The sequence below is a fragment of the Ahaetulla prasina genome, chromosome 11 (genome assembly GCF_028640845.1).
Source record: "Ahaetulla prasina isolate Xishuangbanna chromosome 11, ASM2864084v1, whole genome shotgun sequence".
In the NCBI taxonomy this organism is placed as follows: domain Eukaryota; kingdom Metazoa; phylum Chordata; class Lepidosauria; order Squamata; family Colubridae; genus Ahaetulla; species Ahaetulla prasina.
The window spans coordinates 16,245,150-16,264,460 of NC_080549.1; the positions used below are offsets into that span (position 1 = coordinate 16,245,150).

The window sequence follows — 19,311 nt, forward strand, 5'->3', positions numbered from 1 at the left end:
AAGGGTTTTTACGTCGGTCTATGACCGTTTTAGTTAAATTAGTTAAACTATTTAATATTTGTTTTAAATTTGTTTTAAATTTGTTATTTATATTATGTATTATTTGTGTTTTTAAAAAGGCTGTAAACCGCCCTGAGTCCTTCGGGAGAAGGGCGGTATAGAAATTAAACTATAAATAAATAAATAAAATAAACAATAAAGGGACTACTCAGAGATATCCCTATGTACAGGGGTGGGCTTCTGGGGGTTTGCAGGGGTTCGGGAGAACCTCTAGCTAAGATTCTGTACAATTCCCCCAAATCCCACTCCTGGCTGGCCCCACCTACCCCACCCCTCCCCTCCCAGGAGTCCTCATGCAGCCTGTTTTGGATGCAAGTAAGTGCAGAGTGCACACGGAGGCTTGGGGAGGGCAAAAAATGGGCCTACTGGAAGTTTGGGAGGCCGGAAATGGTTCCAGCCTCCAGAGGGCCTCCGGAGCCCGTTTTCATCCTCCCGGAGGCTCGAAAAAAGCTTCCGGAATCTAGGTAAGGCAAAAACGCCCCCCTACTATGGTGCAGGAGGCTGAGTAGGCCACGCCCACCATGGCCATGCCCACCCAGAAACTTGGCAGAGAACCTCTTGCTAAAATTTTTGAAGCCCACCCCTGCCTATGTGTCTTTCTGGGATATTGGGGGGTGGGGCTGACCGTACCCCACCTTTCCACCTATGGGCTACAGAAGTTGGAGGCAATCCTTTTGTCAATCCCAGAAATGCCAAGTAGTAAAATATACTAAGCAGCAACAGCATGCAAAGTATTGCAGAGGAGCATTTAGGGGGGGAAAAAAAACACATTTACCCAAAGGCACATAAAATGTCAAGAAAATCAATTAAAAAAACAGACACGCAGTTCAACAGAACATGTACTGATCGATACACATACAAATGTGTTTGTTTTTTTTAAATGTTCTCACTCTGGCAAGACTTGATGTTCTGCCCTCTGCAGAGCTAGTGGGAAAATTGCAACGGCTGCCTCTTTTGTGATCTCTTGTGTCCTTGTGGGACAAGTGCTGAAGGAACCCTTTGTTGTGACCCAGGCCTAAGTAGGTAGTAGGAAACTCGGTCAGTTCAAAAACAAACAGACTTTATTAGAACAGCTGAGAGTTAACTCATTCTCAGCATCATCCAAACTAAATCAAAGCAAATTCTTCCCAACACAATTCCTCAGTCTTATCACCAACCTTGGTCTAATTAGGCAAACTGCCAAAGGCTTTTCTTGGCAAAAGTTCAAAAGCAGAAGACGCTGGCAAGAAATAAATGCAGTAAGACAAGGAGCAATTCTATCAATGTTGTTTTCCGACAAAGAGCCCAAAAGCCGTTGCTGGTCTTTTAAGCCTTATGGGAGGGGCCAGTCATCTCTTGGCCCTACACCCGAGTTGTCCTTTTTGCTTTAGCTGCTCTTGCCTTCTGCCAGCTCTTCTCCTCCTGTTCCTCTGCCTCACTACTGTCAGCCTTTGGAGGCTCTGGAGTCCACACATCACTCCCCGACGGCCCTGGCCCCACCTCTGCCTCTGACGCAAAGCCCTCCTCCGGGCCTTCCCCAGCCTCCAGGACTGGTCCATGTACTTCCTTAGCCTCATCGCTGTCTGATTCCATTGCCAGCTCTGCAGGCTGCTGGCGGACCACAACACCCTTTGAGTGAAATAAAGTTTTATGGTGCCTTTTATCAATATCGGTGGGTGAAGAATATATCCTGTTCTTCAGAGAATTCCAGCCAGGGAGCCTGGCTGCTATCTATATGATCTATTAGATGTTCTCCATCTTGATGTAATCTGGAGAGTTGCTAAATTTTATGCCTCTCTGAACATCATTTGCCACTTACTGGGCCGTAAAATATCTCTATAGAATTTTATCATCTTGTCTTTGTGTTGTATTTTAGTTATAAGCTGACCATAAACTATCAACCGTCCATCTTTCCATCTATCTTCCTTCCCATTCCATGAATGTATGGCAGGGAGCTTTGAGGTAGCTGTGGTCAGTAAAGAGGTCATGGACCATTCTCCCATATATGAATCTTTATGGAGGATCTAATTTGGGTGAGTCATCAGGACCACAGTGTCAACTCACATAGCATCCCTGGCCCGCTCTCGAGTTGCCATAAGCAAGGGGGATGGGAAACTGATGAAGCAGCATGGCAGCCAAAAACAGAAGCACATTCCAGACATATCTCTCTCAAGGCTGTCTCCCAGGGTTACCCACAGTGGCCGGAGGGGAGTGATCTCTACAACCCGTGAAATTGCTCCATTGGTGAATGTGATTGATGACACACCCTGGGGGGAGGGGGAAACGAGGTCATGATTGGGTCGTAAATTACGTGGGGTCAGAGTTGGCTTCACTTGGAACGTGCCAACATGAAGCTCCTAATAAATAATTGAAGCTTGGCTCGAGGCTCATGATTTAATCAGGGCATATGTTGGAACCCTGACATAGAGGTTTAATCTTCCAAGTTTAAATGGGCTGGAGCCCATTCTCAGGGAACTTCTCTCTCATCAGAATGACCAACAAAATATTCTGGTGAGATCGAAGTTCCTGGAAGATGCGCTCCTGCTCTAAATTCTGGTCCTTTTTTTTGTTTGTTTGTTTGTTTTTTCCTTTTCGAATATGTTTTTATTGGGTTATAAAGTATTATAAAATACAAAATGCAAAAGCAAATAAGAGGACTGGGAGAGGGAAGGGGGAAAGGGCAAAGAAAAGTGAGAAAGGATTAGGAAAAGAAAAAGAAGCATTGACTTCCGACTCTCTCTGCTACAATTGAATAAGGCATTAACAACAAACCACAACTTTTTGCTTTACCAAAATAGTATGAACCAGTCACTTCTACAAATGTCTATCTGTAAGAATCAAAATTTCATTCTTTTCCACCTCAAGCATGAAGTTCAGAAGCGGTTTCCATGTGGAAACAAAAGTAGTCAATTTTGACATTTCAGTCAACTCTTCTGCAAGCATCCTTCTCTAGTAGGAATCAAAGTGTCCTTGCATTTTTGCGCATACAATATAGTAGTGGCCAAAATTGTGGAAACCTTTTGGCAAAAGTGTATTTTCTAAAACTAGCTAATAACACCACTTTTTTTTTTGAGTAGTCCCATAAAATTATATATCAGTGGAAGGATAATTTAATCAAGAATGTAAGGCGATAACTTTTAGGAAGGATTTGCTATTAGAATAGCAGTTAGCGTATAAAGAAGAAAAGTGAAACACGTAGAAAAAATGAGATATATAAAAATGATCACCACAGAAAAAACGAGATATACAAAAATGATCCCCATGTCAGTTAATACTTAGTTGGGTAACCTTTAGCATGAATTACAGCCTTACAACATCTTCCCATGGAGTGAACCAAGTCTTTTAGTTCCACAGCTGTTATAATGTGAAACCAAGATTGAAGGATTGCTTCTATTAACTGGGTTTTATTGCTGAGTTGCTTCCAACTAACAAGTTTCTTTAGTCGACTCCATAGATTTTCAATTGGGTGAAGGTCTGGGCTATTCCCAGGCCATTCCAGCAATGGAATAAGATTATCTTGAAACTCCCCCCCCCAAAAAAGTGGTGTTATTAGCCATCAAACCTCAAAAATACACTTTTCCCAAAAGGTTTCCACAATTTTGGCCATTACTGTAATCTTGCTGCTGCCAACGTATATAGTAACAAAGTTCCAAACTTTTTCTCCAGTTTTTTCCCCCCCATTGGACCCAAGAGGAAATGTTCTGGTTTCATCTTTGTCTCCATTTTCAATCTCTTGCCCTGATAAGCAACCCAGATTGGGATCCTCCAACATTATCCTGGGACACATATATTTGCCTTCCTGTGTGAAGATTTTATGGAATCTTTCCCTGTCCAGTGAACTCAACCTTTCCTCCCCTTTTGGGATGATAAAGCCGCAAAGATCTACGGAAAGGGATCCACTTACCAATGCACAGAGAAGATCAACTGCTTCTAGGATCAGCTCTTGATGCCCAATCCGAGTGACTCCCAATTCTTCCAACTCTTGATGAGTGATGTGCAACAGCTGTTCCCCACTGATTTTCTCTCTCTCAAAGTTTTTAATGTATTGCTGCAGGCAGTCGTCAAGACCTAAAAAGTGACAATAGGAGCTCCAGTTAGCTATAGAAGAACAGTTCTCAGTTGGTTCACCACAGCTCAGTTAGAGCTAGAAAACATTACCTTGATGAACGTATCTTTTCTTTTATGTACACTGAGAGCATATGCACCAAGACAAATTCCTTGTGTGTCCAATCACACTTAGCCAATAAAAAAATTCTATTGTATTGTATTCTATTCTATTAATCCTTTGAAATACAAGGTTTTCATCTGGATATGTATGAAGGTGCGGATTCTTTTTTTAAAAAAGCCCAGCCAAGGTGATTATGTTTAGTTACTTACAGGTTTTTAGAATTGCACTCATCTATCTATCTATCTATCTATCTATCTATCTATCTATCTATCTATCTATCTATCTATCTATCTATGAATCATCTATCTATCTAAAATCATCTACCTATCTATCTAAAATCATCTATCTATCTCACCCCATTCCTAAGAGGACTCTAAGGGGTGTGCATAAGAGCACAAACATGCTTACCGTTCCTGTCCTTTTGTTTCTTTCCCTATATATATATATATATATATATGCTTATACTTCCTTGTTTCTCCTCATATATTTGTTTATACATTATATAATCTTTTAGTATTATGCCTGTATATATTGTTTTGACAAAATTAATTAATTAATTAATTAATTAATTAATTAAATAAATAAATAAATAAATAAATAAATAAATAAATAAATAAATAAATAAATAAATAAAAATAGATGTGTGTGTGTATGTTCCAGCATAACTCTGGAACGCCCTGAGCATAACATAACATAACATAACATAACATAACATAACATAACATAACATAACATAACATAACATAACATAACATAACATAACATAACATAACATAACATAACATAACATAACATAACATAACATAACAAACATAACATAACATAACATAACAACAGAGTTGGAAGGGACCTTGGAGGCCTTCTAGTCCAACCCCCTGCCCAGGCAGGAAACCCTACACCATCTCAGTGAGATGGTTATCCAACATTTTCTTAAAAATTTACAGTGTTGGAGCATTCACAACTTCTGAAGGCAAGTCGTTCCACTTATTAATTGTTCTAACTGTCAGGAAATTTCTCCTTAGTTCTAAGTTGCTTCTTTCTTTGATCAGTTTCTATCCATTGCTTCTTGTTCTACTCTCAGGTGCTTTGGAGAACAGCCCGACTCCCTCTTCTTTGTGGCAGCCCCTGAGATATTGGAACACAGCTATCATGTCTCCCCTAGTCCTTCTTTTTGTTAAACTAGACATACCCAGTTCCTGCAACCATTCTTCATATGTTTTAGCCTCCAGTCCCCTAATCATCTTTGTTGCTCTTCTCTGCACTCTTTCTAGAGTCTCAATATCTTTTTTACATCGTGGCGACCAAAACTGGATGCAATATTCCAAGTGTGGCCTTACCAAGGCATTATAAAGTGGTACTAACACTTCACATGATCTTGATTCTATCCCTCTGTTTATGCAGCCCAGAACTGTGTTGGCTTTTTTAACAGCTGCTGCACACTGCTGGCTCATATCTAAATGGTTATCCACTAGGACTCCAAGATCCCTCTCACAGGTACTATTATTGAGCAAGGTACCACATATACGGTACTGGTGCATTTTGTTTTTTTAGCCTAAATGTAGAACCTTACTTACAATTTCAACCAAACTTGGTACATGGATGACTTATTCCCTGGAAAGAAATACTGTGGTGGTAAGACACCCCTAACACCCCTTGGGGGGTGATCTGTTAAGATACAGCCTGTTGTGCTTTAAAATGGCTCCTACTGGACTGCCTTAAAATGGCTTCTACTGTACAGCACAGTGGAGTTGCCATGGTAACAGCTTCACAATACTCCACAAGGGGGCTCCCTCTGGTAAGGGGGAAAATCCAACATTAGAAATTACATTTGGTCTCGATATTTTCAACAAGTTGTACATATGAGAAAAGAACTGCAACATCCAAATGATCATCGATCAACTAGCAAAACAACAAGGTGGTATCATGTTACATGATGCTTCTGGGGGCAAAGGGAAAACATTTCTAACTAATTCTTGCCAAAATCTGTTAAGTTGCTCTTCCTGTCTAACACAGGATTGGGATAAATAAATACCTGGGCAATGCCAGGTTATCAGATAATCTGAAATAAAGAATTGAAATGAAGAATTGTAGAATAAAAGGCATTGAGGAATCTGTTGTACTTTGGGTGTAAACTCAGTTCCAGACATCCTGATGGCTCCAGCCCTGAAGTTCAGGAAGCTATTAAAGTTTAATATTAAAATGATTCAATATTAAAATATTTATTTTTTTTAGTAAATATTAATATTGTTCCAAGCATTGGGGAGGAGTGAAGGCTGATCCCCCTGTTAGATGGGGTTTGGGATTTTGTTTGTTCTGTTTTGCTTATATGTTGTTTGTGGCCCACTGAACTTCTGCAGAATCTTTTGTGGAGAATCGAACTTCTGGCAGTCGGCAGAAGTAGCCTGAAGTACTGCACGTTAAGCACTGCACCACAATGGCTCAGTAGCCACAGCTCAGTAGTAGCAATTGATAAGGAAAGCATACAGAGCCATGAAGGCGCAGTGGTTATAATGCAGTATTGCAGGCTAATTCTGCTGATTGCCAAAAGTTCGATTCTCATCAGCTCAAGACTGACTCAGCCTTCCATGCTTCCAAAGTTGGTAAAACAAAGATCCAGATTGTTGTGTGTGTGTGTGGGGGGGGGGGAATACACTGACACTGTAAACTGCTTAGAGAGGGCTGCAAAACACCATGGAGCGCTATATAAGTCGAAATGCTATTCCTTAATGTTATACAATAAATACATATCTTACAACTTTTCTACCTTACCAGGTTGAAAAATACTGATCAGATTTATTTTTCAGCCTGTATTTTGGGCTACATTTGTGACCTACTTTGTGCTAAGTTCAGGCTTGTTATATGACAAGGGTGGGAGACCAATGCTGAGAAAGCTCTGAGGAAAAATATCAATTTATTTCTCCTGTGGTCTCTTAAAAGCATTTTCTAGAAGTCCTAGAAAAAGAAACATGTCCCCAACTATGTCTTCCTTCTTTCTTGGTTTGTAGTTGGGTTCTTTTCACTTATTTTAAACAAAAATATCTTGTAGCTATTTTACCTCATGACACACTCTGAGAAAAGTCGAGGGAAAGATTCCTGGCTAGACAGTTTCGGGATCAGCCTGATAATTACTTTTTCTTCTCTTTTATGATCATCTGATATGGGCTGTGTAATAAAGCCAACCACTCTGTTTCTTCTGCTTTAGGGAAGAAAATAAATCCAGGATATCATCAGCAAAATCTCTTGTTATTTATCTTGCATTGCTGAAATTGAGCCTAGGTGTAAAAAGCAAAGAGGAACAGAATTCTCCTCAGTGTTCCAACAACTATTCACGTTGGTCTTTGTATATTATATTAAGAACCAGTTTAGTGTGCCGATTAAGTGGACTGGACTAGAAACTGAGAGATTCTGAATTCTAGTCCCACCTTAGGGACAAATATTGCTGTGTGTTTTGGGGCCAGCCCCACTCTGGCCCAGGAAGAAGGCAAGAGCGAGGCACTTCCAAAAAACGTTGTCAAGAAAACTTTATATAGGAGTCATGTCTAATGTCAGGGTTCCAAGTAACACACCCATAGAAAGCAGAACTCCAAGATGGAGGCCATCTTTGAGGCTTCTGGGTTGCCATCTAATTTGAAATATTGCTATCTGTCTGTCTCTCCATCCAGCCATCCATCCATCCATCCATCCATCCATCCATAAAAGACACTGTTGCCACTCTAGTCAGGTTGTTTGTTTTAGCCTGTATTTAACTCTTGAATTTTAATTGGTGTTTATATTTGTAATAATTTTTTATATTTATATTTTTATTGCATTGTAAGTCACCCACTTTCCTTTAAAAAGCAAAATGGGCGGGATATAAATTGAATAAATTATCTATCTATCTATCTATCTATCTATCTCTATTAATCTATCATCAATCTATCATCTATCTATCTATCTATCTATCTATCTATCTATCTATCTATCTATCTATCTATCTATCTATCTATCTATCATTTATGTATTATCTATCTAATCAACCTATCATCTATCTAGCATCTATATCTATCTATCTATCTATCTATCTATCTATCTATCTATCTATCTATCTATCTATCTATCTATCCTCAATTTATAATAATAATAATAATAATAATAATAATAATAATAATAATAATAATAATAATAATAATAATAATAATAATAATAATAATAATTTAATTTGTATACCGCCCTTCTCCCGAAGGACTCAGGGCGGTTTACAGCCAAGATAAAATACAATGGAAACACATACAATACTAAAAACAGACATTAAAAAACTTATTAAATTTGGCCCAATTTTAAAATACAGTCAAACCGTATAAAATTGATAAAAATTAAAACCCATAAAATGAACTAAAAAATTAAAATTTCAAGCCAGTCCTGCGAGACGGAATAGATAAGTCTTAAGTTCGTGGCGAAAGATCCGAAAGTCTGGTAGTTTATCATCTATCATCTATCTATCATCAATCTATCATCTCTGTTATCTATCTATCTATCTATCTATCTATCTATCTATCTATCTATCTATCTATCTATCTATCTATCTATCTATCTATCTATCTATCTATCTATCTCTATCAATCTCTCATCAATATATCGTCTATCTATCTATCTATCTATCTATCTATCCTCAATTTATAATAATAATAATAATAATAATAATAATAATAATAATAATAATAATAATAATAATAATAATAATAATAATAATAATAATAATATTTTAATTTGTATACCGCCCTTCTCCCGAAGGACTCAGGGCGGTTTACAGCCAAGATAAAATACAATGGAAACACATACAATACTAAAAACAGACATTAAAAAACTTATTAAATTTGGCCCAATTTTAAAATACAGTCAAACCCTATAAAATTGATAAAAATTAAAACCCATAAAATGAACTAAAAAATTAAAATTTCAAGCCAGTCCTGCGAGATGGAATAGATAAGTCTTAAGTTCGTGGCGAAAGGTCCGAAGGTCTGGTAGTTTATCATCTATCATCTATCTATCATCAATCTATCATCTCTGTTATCTATCTATCTATCTATCTATCTATCTATCTATCTATCTATCTATCTATCTATCTATCTATCTATCTATCTATCTATCTATCTCTATCAATCTCTCATCAATATATCGTCTATCTATCTATCTATCTATCTATCTATCTATCTATCTATCTATCATTTATGTATTATCCATCTAATCAATCTATCATCTATCTATCTATCTATCTATTTATCTATCTATCTATCTATCTATCTATCTATCTATCTATCTATCTATCTTCTTCTTCTTCATCATCATCATCATCTATCTCATTATCTACAAACAGATATACATAAGCATACGACTCTTTAGAATGGCAACTCTCTAAATGTTAACCACTCAGCTTTAAAGTAGCACGAGAAGCCATCATGTCTATAAAAACTCTCATAGAACACTTGATAAAACATGCTAGACGTGATATCTGTAGGAGACAGGAAAGACAACATGGGTGAAAAGAGGTGTGTGTGTTTTTTAAACACCACAGTGGTCCTGCGCTAAAGTATTCAGAAGGAATTTTCCCCAGGTCCCTTTCTGAGCACTCATCTTCCAAGTGTGCCATGCGCTGATCAGGAAATTATGTGTAGCTGTTTGATCTAAATATGCCTTTATGTCGGAGACGTCTATTATGAAAAGCGAAATTGGTGGGTTTTATGACTAAGGCTGCTCGTTTATAGCTCCCTGGGGTATTTTTTGGGAAGTCAGCTACTTAATGGCTCAAACAGTATGGCAGCTGACAATAGAAAGAATAGAAAGAGTCACTGTTGGAAAATGTGGCGGCCACAGTATATGACGGTGAGCAGTCAAACAATAGAATGCGTGGAGCAGTGATGAATCTCAGGATGAATCTATCTGCAAAATGAAAACAATGCGGCTTATATCTTCAGAGACTTTGAAGACTTATAGAAATATTTTAAAAAATATAGAGACTTGTAGAAAAATAAAGCTGGGAATATTGGTCTATGGAGATTCTCAATCATCCAGGTCATGGTTGTCCCAATGGTGCTTTTTCAAAAGATAACTGGACTTTTTTTAGGGGGGGGGGTTTCCCTTGAAAATGTTTCACTTCTCATCCAAGAAGCTCCTTCAAGTTCTCATATTAAGGACTAGCTGGACGCCCACGTCTCACTAAGAAACTATGTGATCAGGTGTGATAAATTGACACTTATATCCTGAAAGTTAATGTCGAATGTGTAACTCTGTAGCATCAGAGTATGTTAATATAAGGCAACTGGCAGTTGGAACAGAGGGAGAGGGGGAGTAGAATGTCCCAGCCCACAGGCCAGATGAGTCACGTGCTGGCCATGCCCATGCCTGGTTTAGCAAAGGAGTAGCATGTTAATATAAGGCATCTGGCAGTTGGAACAGAGTTCTTTTCAGGTGGGGAGGAGGAATAGAATGTCTAGCTCCTTAGCATCAGAGCATGTGAATACTGTATATGAAATACTAATGCTCTGATGGTCATTTCAAACAAATCATTTCTTAGCGAACACCTAGAAGCCAAGAGGAACATACAGGCCAAATTTCAAGTTTGTAGGCTTTACGGTTCTGGAGATTTCATGATGATGTGTGAGTGGTATTTGGCTTTTATATATAAAGATATTGGATAGAACTTGGACTCATGAAGCTGGACTGGTTTTGGAAGTGGTTGAAGTGTGACTCTCTAACTAGGTCAAAGACAGGCCACCCTAGATGGCCAAAGATGCACATAACATTGGGGGGAAAGAGCTGAAGGCTGCACGATGGGTGTGCATCACACCCATGGGCATGGTTCTTATTTTTAATCCCGATATAGCTCTTTGGGGTTTATACTAAGTTTTCGTGTGTGTCATCTCAGAGGGATAGGAAACGATGTAATCTATTTGCCAGTGTGAGAGGTACCTCTGTAGACCACAAAGATAGGATGTGGAGGCAACACACAGTCTGACACACAGTTTTACTGCAGGTTTGAAAGGAAACTACAGCCACCTATCTCCACAACCCCCATCTCAGACACAGCAACAACAGCCAAGCCTCCTACAACTGTCCCCATTTCATTGGGTTCACAACCCCTAGTGATCACAGAAAAGGAAGTGCAGGACCTATTTCACAGACAAAAGCCAGGAAAAGCGCCAGGCCCAGACAAGATAACTCCTTCTTGCTTAAAAGTCTGTGCTGACCAATTGGCCCCCATCTTCACCCATATTTTCAATAAATCACTAGAGATGTGCTATGTTCCTTCTTGCTTCAAACGCTCTACCATCATCCCAGTGCCGAAGAAGCCCACCATCAAGGAACTGAATGACTACAGACCAGTTGCTCTAACATCTGTAGTCATGAAAACCTTTGAAAGGCTAGTGCTTTCCTACCTGAAAACCATCACGAATCCGCTTTTAGACCCCTTGCAATTTGCATACCGAGCAAATAGATCAACAGATGATGCTGTTAATATGGCTCTGCACTACATCCTACAACATCTTGAGTCTCCAAAGACCTATGCAAGGGTCCTTTTTGTAGACTTTAGTTCAGCATTCAATACCATCATTCCAGACATTCTTCTAACTAAGCTAAACCAGCTACAGGTACCGGAACAGACTTGTAAGTGGATCACAAGCTTCCTAACAAACAGGAAGCAGCAGGTGAAGCTAAGCAAGATCACATCAAATACCTGTACAATTAGCACAGGGGCCCCCCAAGGCTGTGTGCTCTCCCCACTTCTCTTCTCTCTGTATACCAATGACTGCATCTCCAATGATCCATTTGTTAAGCTACTGAAGTTCGCAGATGACACAACAGTGATTGGTCTCATTCGAGACAATGACGAATCCGCATATAGACGAGAGGTCGAACGACTAGCCTTGTGGTGCAACCAAAACAATCTGGAACTGAACACACTCAAAACCGTAGAAATGGTGGTAGACTTTAGGAAAAACCCTTCCATACTTCCACCTCTCACAATACTTGACAACACAGTATCAACAGTAGAAACCTTCAAATTTCTGGGTTCTATCATATCGCAAGATCTCAAATGGACAGCTAACATCAAAACATCATTAAAAAAGGACAACAAAGAATGTTCTTTCTGCGCCAACTCAGTAAGCTCAAACTGCCCAAGGAGCTGCTGATCCAGTTCTACAGAGGAATTATTGAGTCTGTCATTTGCACCTCTATAACTGTCTGGTTCGGTTCTGCAACCCAACAAGAAAAACACAGACTTCAGAGGATAATTAGAACTGCAGAAAAAATAATTGGTACCAACCTGCCTTCCATTGAGGACCTGTATACTGCACGAATCAAGAAGAGCCGTGAAAATATTTGCAGATCCCTCGCATCCTGGACATAAACTGTTTCAACTCCTACCCTCAAAACGACGCTATAGAGCACTGCACACCAGAACAACTAGACACAAGAACAGTTTTTCCCCGAAGGCCATCACTCTGCTAAACAAATAATTCCCTCAACACTGTCAGACTATTTACTGAATCTGCACTACTATTAATCTTCTCATAGTTCCCATCACCAATCTCTTTCCACTTATGACTGTATGACTATAACTTGTTGCTGGCAATCCTTATGATTTATATTGATATATTGATCATCAATTGTGTTGTAAATGTTGTACCTTGATGAACGTATCTTTTCTTTTATGTACACTGAGAGCATATGCACCAAGACAAATTCCTTGTGTGTCCAATCACACTTGGCCAATAAAATTCTATTCTATTCTATTCTATTCTATTCTATGATCATCGGTTGACCATTCCTGTCCTTTATACTAGTAAGAACTGCTACTTTTCTTTAGTGTAAGTTGTACAACACGGAATAAGTCAGTTGGCATAGCCTTTCCCAACTTAGTACAATTTTCTTGGACGTTGCTGTCTAAGACATCTGGGCAACATATGCTCAGCGTACAGTATCTGGAAGACAAGACCTTTAACTTTGAAATGCCAACAGATTTTTTTATAAATGGAGAGAAAACAGATATCCAGAATGGTTGTGTTTTTCCACAGATTTGTCTAGAGAAGTGGGAACATGGATTTTCTCTGTATCTCCAGATGCCCCAAACCATTTCTACCAGTTGCAATAGATTCAGGAACAGGCAAAACTAAACCTAGAGGCGGGTGCTTTACTTCTACAGGAATCCATGGCACTTGGTTGCACATCCCCTCTTTTTCTTTGTTTTCTTTTGTTTTATGTTTTCTTTGGATCACGCAAAAGCCTACTGAGCAAGTAATGCAGTGGTGAAATCCAATTTTTTTTACTACCGGTTCTGTGGGTGTGGCTTCGTGGGCGTGGCAGGGGAAGGATACTTCAAAATCTCCATTCTTACTTCACTTCAAGGGAAGGATACTGCAAAATTCCCATTCCCTCCCCACCCCTGGGGAAGAATACTGCAAAATCTCCATTCCCTCCCCACTCCAGGGAAAGGATACTGCAAAATCTCCATTCCCTCCCCACCCCTGGGGAAGGATATTGCAAAATCTCCATTCCCTCCCCACTCCTGGGGAAGGATATTGCAAAATCTCCATTCCCTCCCCACTCCAGGGGAAGGATATTGCAAAATTTCCATTCCCTCCCCACTCCAGGGGAAGGATATTACAAAATCTCCATTCCCACTCCGCTCTGGGGCCAGCAAGAGGTGGTATTTGCCAGTTCTCCGAACCGCTTCAAAAAATTTTCTACCGGTTCTCCAGAACCTGTCAGAACCTGCTGGATTTCACCCGTGGAGTAATGATATAGGCTGAGAACTGAAAAGGCTACTGCAGGTCTGCCAATGTACCGCGCCCTACGCAAAGCTAGCAATTATCTCACCACTGTTTTGGCAGGTCCATCCTCTCCTGCATTTTCTGGCATTCGAGCCCTAGCTGAAACATGCCTTCAAAAACATGCAGATTTCACAGGGAAATTCGGGAAAGAATGAGAACGGGTCCAACTAATTCAGCATCCACCGTTCATAAAGCCAGGTCTTGCTCGCTGATTTATCTACCATCTGTTTGCAAATATCATGGCTTGCGGGGTACAAAACCCTTTATTTTCTATGCAAGACCATCTTTGGTTGGGCTGAACCAGGAAGAGGAGAGGCCAGAGCCCAACGTAGCGTGGAACACATTTTCTCCGATATTTTGCTCTCGTTGTTTTTGGTTTGTTTGCTCCTTCATCAAATTTCTAGACTGCCTAACTCCAGAAGCACTAGGCAACTTCACAATGGGGATGCTGCTGGTGGAGGAAGAACAATATTTGCCAGAAGAGAAGAAATTTTAGAATACTGCATCCAGTTTTGGTCACCACACTTTAAAAAAGTTGTCAAGACTCTACAAAAAGTGCAGAGAAGAGAAGCCAAGATGATGAGTGGATTGGAGGCTAAAACATACGATGAACTGTTGCAGGAACTGGGCCTGGCTAGTCTAGTGAAGAGAAGGACCAGGGGAGACATGATAGCAGTCTTCCAATATTTGAGGGGCTGCCACAGAGAGGAGGGGGACAACCTGTTTTCAGGGTTGAAATCTACTTACCTTCCCTACTGGTTCAGAAGTGCACGCGTACCTAGTGGTGGCAAAACTATAGTACACGTGCCAGAGGTGGCACATAGAGCCCTCTCTGTGGCCACACACACTGGACAACTGCTCTCTTCTGGGTTCCAGTGGTCTGGTGTGCACGCTTCAGTTTTGGCATTTGGTGCTGAAAAGGTTACCCATCACTGGCATAGACTTTCTGGTGCAAGCCCAGAAAGTGAGTTAACCCAGGAACCCGACTGAGTTTATTGTGTTAACTCAGCCTTGGAGGGTATTGCATGTATGTATTGCATGTGTCAATTGTATTGAGTTAAGGAAACAGATGTGTCTGAGGATGTATTTACATGCTTCCTCCATTCTTCGTGGTAATCAGTAGTGTTAATTCCAGATTTGGGGCAGCATTCAATTGCAAGAAAGAAATGTATTTCCAACATCTGGTTTGTCAGGTAAGAGACATCTGGTTGGCCATTGTGAGAAGGAAATACTAGAAGAAGGTGATTCAGCAGACCTCTTCTTCTGCCTTACAGAGGTAACACTTTGCAATTTAGCAAGATCTCTGGTTGGATTAGTCTCTGGTTGGATTAATAATAATATTGTAATGCTCCTTCCTTCCTTCCTTCCTTCCTTCCTTCCTTCCTTCCTTCCTTCCTTCCTTCCTTCCTTCCTTCCTTCCTTCCTTCCTTCCTCCCTCCCTCCCTCCCTCCCTCCCTCCTTCCTTCTCTCCCCTCCCTCTCTCCTTCCTTTCCTCCCTACCTCCTTCCTTTCCTCCTTCCCTTCCTCTCTCCTTCCTTCCTTCTCTCCCCTCCCTCTCTGCCTTCTTTCCTTCCTTCCTTCTCTCCTCCTCCTTCCTTCTCTCCCTCCTCTCTCCTTCCTTCCTCCCTACCTCCTTCCTTCCTTCCTTCCTTCCTCTCTCCTTCCTTCTCTCCCTCCCTCTCTGCCTCCTTCCTTCCTTCCTTCTCTCCCTCCCTCCTTCCTTCTCTCCCCTCCCTCCTTCTTTCCTTCCCTTCTTCCCTCCCTCCCCACTCCCTCCCTGACTCCTTTCCTTCCTTCCTTCCTTCCTTCCTTCCTTCCTTCCTTCCTTCCTTCCTTCCTCCCTCCCTCCCCCCCTCCCCCTCTCCCTTCCTCCCTCCCTCCCTTCCTTCTGTCCTTCAAAATAATTTGCTGGAAGACTTCATCCAGGGCAATTTACTGTGCTGAAATATCAGCAGTTTCTTCATTTAGAATACCAGAAGAAAGCAACAAAGAAAAACATCTACTTTTCGCTCCATGGGAAGGATAAGGTTCTTCTCCCCAGACTCAAAACTCATTAACTATTAACAGGGTTTTCTGCAAAATGCACTAAAACCCAGGATGTTCCAACCCCAAAAGTAGAAAGGCAAAAAAAGGGCCGAATTTGTGAAAATGGAAGACACCGATAAAAAGTGCACTCAAGCAGCCATTATCTGTGCCCTGCTTCAATTAGAATTAGCTATACAAAGCATGGTTTTTATAAGCCCTCATGAAGTGCTTCCAAAACCTGCTGCTTCTTTCATTAAAATGAGCATGTGTCATAGATACCATCTGTCATTATTAAAAAAAAGTCTCCAGACTTTGATAAATTGGTTAGAGTATATAAACACCCTGTCTGTCTGTCTGTCTGTCTGTTTATCTATCTATCTAAACTGCCCATCCATGCATATCCATCCATCCATCCATCCATCCATTCATCATCTGTCTATTTCATCTGTCTATCTATCTATCTATCTATCTATCTATCTATCTATCTATCTATCTATCTATCTATCTATCTATCTATCTATTGTATATCATCCATGTATCTAGAATAGAATAGAATAGAATAGAATTTTTATTGGCCAAGTGTGATTGGACACACAAGGAATTTGTCTTGGTGCATATGCTCTCAGTGTACATAAAAGAAAAGATACGTTCATCAAGGTACAACATTTACAACACAATTGATGATCAATATATCAATATAAATCATAAGGATTGCCAGCAACAAGTTATAGTCATACAGTCTATATTATATCTATCTATCTATCTATCTATCTATCTATCTATCTATCTATCTATCTATCTATCTATCTAATCTGCCCATCCATGTATATCCATCCATCCATCCATCCATCCATCCATCCACTCATCATCTGTCTATCTAATTTGTCTCTGTCTGTCTGTCTGTCTGTCTAATTATCTATCTATCTATCTATCTATCTATCTATCTATCTATCTATCTATCTATCTATCTATCTATCTATCTATCTATCTATCATCTCAAGAGCAAAGTATCTTGCTTAATAACTTCTTAGTATTGTTAGAAGTTCCTCTCTCCCTTTATAATATCAGATACCAAGTTGACTTCTTTCAATTAACCAACAAATTATTTTACTCGCACAATTATTTCAATCGCAAAATGACAGCTAGCTTTTTGTAAGGGATGTTGACATTTAAATTATAGGTATCACATTGTTGGGCGTGTCAGGCTTTGACACTGGCCACTTTGCCACAAACTGCTTAACCCATTTAATCATTAACGTAGGCAAATCTGCCTAGTGACGTTTCTGGCTGGGGATAGGGTTAAAAGAAAAGTCAATATGATGGGCACAGTGATGCCATTAGAACTCTGTCTGGTTTGTTTTTGGGTTTTTTTTATGTGTAGCTGGGTTAAAAACCATGTTACTAAACAAGAGCAGGAACACCTCAATTTCCCCATGGGGTGCATCAACTTTCTGTCTTGTTTTATAAAAAGAAACCAAAGGAAACCAACATTTGTCAACTTGGATAGAATTTAGGGACCTCTCTGTTAAGCATTAATCTTCAAAGGTGAAGCCAATCTAGAGAATGGAGTATTGTTGGAAGGCGTGGTGGGATACGGACACTGAAAAGGGATAGAGGAAGATTTGGACAGAAATAGTATGAACAATGAAAAGATCTATATTTTTTTCCCTATCAAAAAACCAATTATTTCTCCTATTGTATCACTCTTTCCTATAAGACCAAACGTCCCTAGTTATAAAAAGAAGAGAATTTTGGGGTAATGCTCATGGTTGCAATATGGTATTTATTGAAGGAAGAAGTAAGTGACTGTCAAACATGTGTGAATGTTTTGTTTTTCATGACACATCTTCCCAGTGGCCTGTGATGCTTCTGGGTTCTCCACTACTTCTTTTTCTTTTCTTTTTTAATTTCCAAGTAACATCATGACAAACTTTTCTGATGGACTTTTCCAATAAGGTTGCTATTGCTGGTGGCTAGGGATCATCAGGGGACGCAGTGGCTTAGGGGTTAAGACGCTGAGCTTGTCGATTGAAAGGTTGGCAGTTCAGCGGTTCAAATCCCTAGTGCCACATAAGAGGGGTGAGCTCCTGTTACTCGTCCCAGCTTCTGCCAACCGAGGAGTTTGAAAGCAGGTAAAAAATGCAAGTAGAAAAATAGGGACCACCTTTGGTGGGAAGGTAACAGCGTTCCGTGCCCCTTTGGTGTTGAGTCATGTCGGCCACATGACCATGGAGACGTTTTCGGACAGAGCTGACTCTTTGGCTTTGAAATGGAGATGAGCACCGCCCCCTAGAGTCAGGAACGACTAGCACGTATGTGCGAGGGGAACCTTTACCTTTATGCTTCCTATACAGTGGCAGAATTTTATGTTTTTCTCGTTAAATGTCATCCTATTCATTTCAGCCCACTGCTCAAATCTACCCAGATCCTTTTTGAATCTCTTCTCTTTCCTCCGGTATCAACCACTCTCCCAGATTGTGGAAGCGGGCTTTTAAAATCCATGAGAAAATCCTTTCGAACTCTGGGTTACTTGGAGAACGCACTTTGCTAGTTAACTTTTATAAAAATTGGGCATTCAAAACCTACAAATCCCTGTTGCGACATGAAATATTCATTATTATTAATAATTTTTTTGGCTGCTCAAATGTCTTTTCTTCAGATCAGCAAAACCCAGGTATTCCCCCAGCTCCTTAAGCCACGACACAACACAATTTTTAACTCAGCCGAACAAACCACAAGCAATGATTAACAGAAAGTTGCACATTGTAGCACGGGCATCCCATCACGGGCACTCATGACAATATTTGTTGAAGCTGGTGAATTATTTAGCCTCTTATGTCAAGCTTCAGATGGGAGTTAATTGCTTTCTATTGAATTTGGCAGTGAGGTAAGTGTCAGGATATGCTGAATATCACCAATGGGGGGGAGGGGGGAGGAAACATAACTATTTTCCACCTTTCCTTTCCACTTGCCATGTGTCTCTTGATGTTGCTGAGAATTAAACAAATTAATCACCAGCTGAATAACAAGGAAACTAGAAGCAAAAAAGAGATTAATCTCTTGCTTAAAGCAAATTTTGTTTCAGAAAAGGGAAAAACAACAACAACCAACCAACCACATTTTAAAACCTTCAACATCCCTCTGGTTGGGAGGGAAGTGAAGAAGGGGGGGAAGAGGATGGGCCAATGGTGTAATCACCAATGCTTTCTTAAGCACATTACCATTAATATTGATTTCCATTAGCTGGGCAACAGGTAGGAAAATGAAGTG

The 19,311-nt window shown here is 40.0% G+C and overlaps 1 protein-coding gene across 1 annotated transcript in view; it reads right to left on the reverse strand.

Moving 5' to 3' along the window:
- Positions 1–19,311, reverse strand: part of LOC131183866 (connector enhancer of kinase suppressor of ras 2-like) — a 436,268-nt gene that overhangs the window by 254,183 nt on the left and 162,774 nt on the right. The window contains exon 2 of the mRNA XM_058154608.1: positions 3,944–4,107. Coding sequence (XP_058010591.1) covers positions 3,944–4,107 — 164 coding nt within the window. The remainder of the gene's footprint in view (positions 1–3,943; positions 4,108–19,311) is intronic.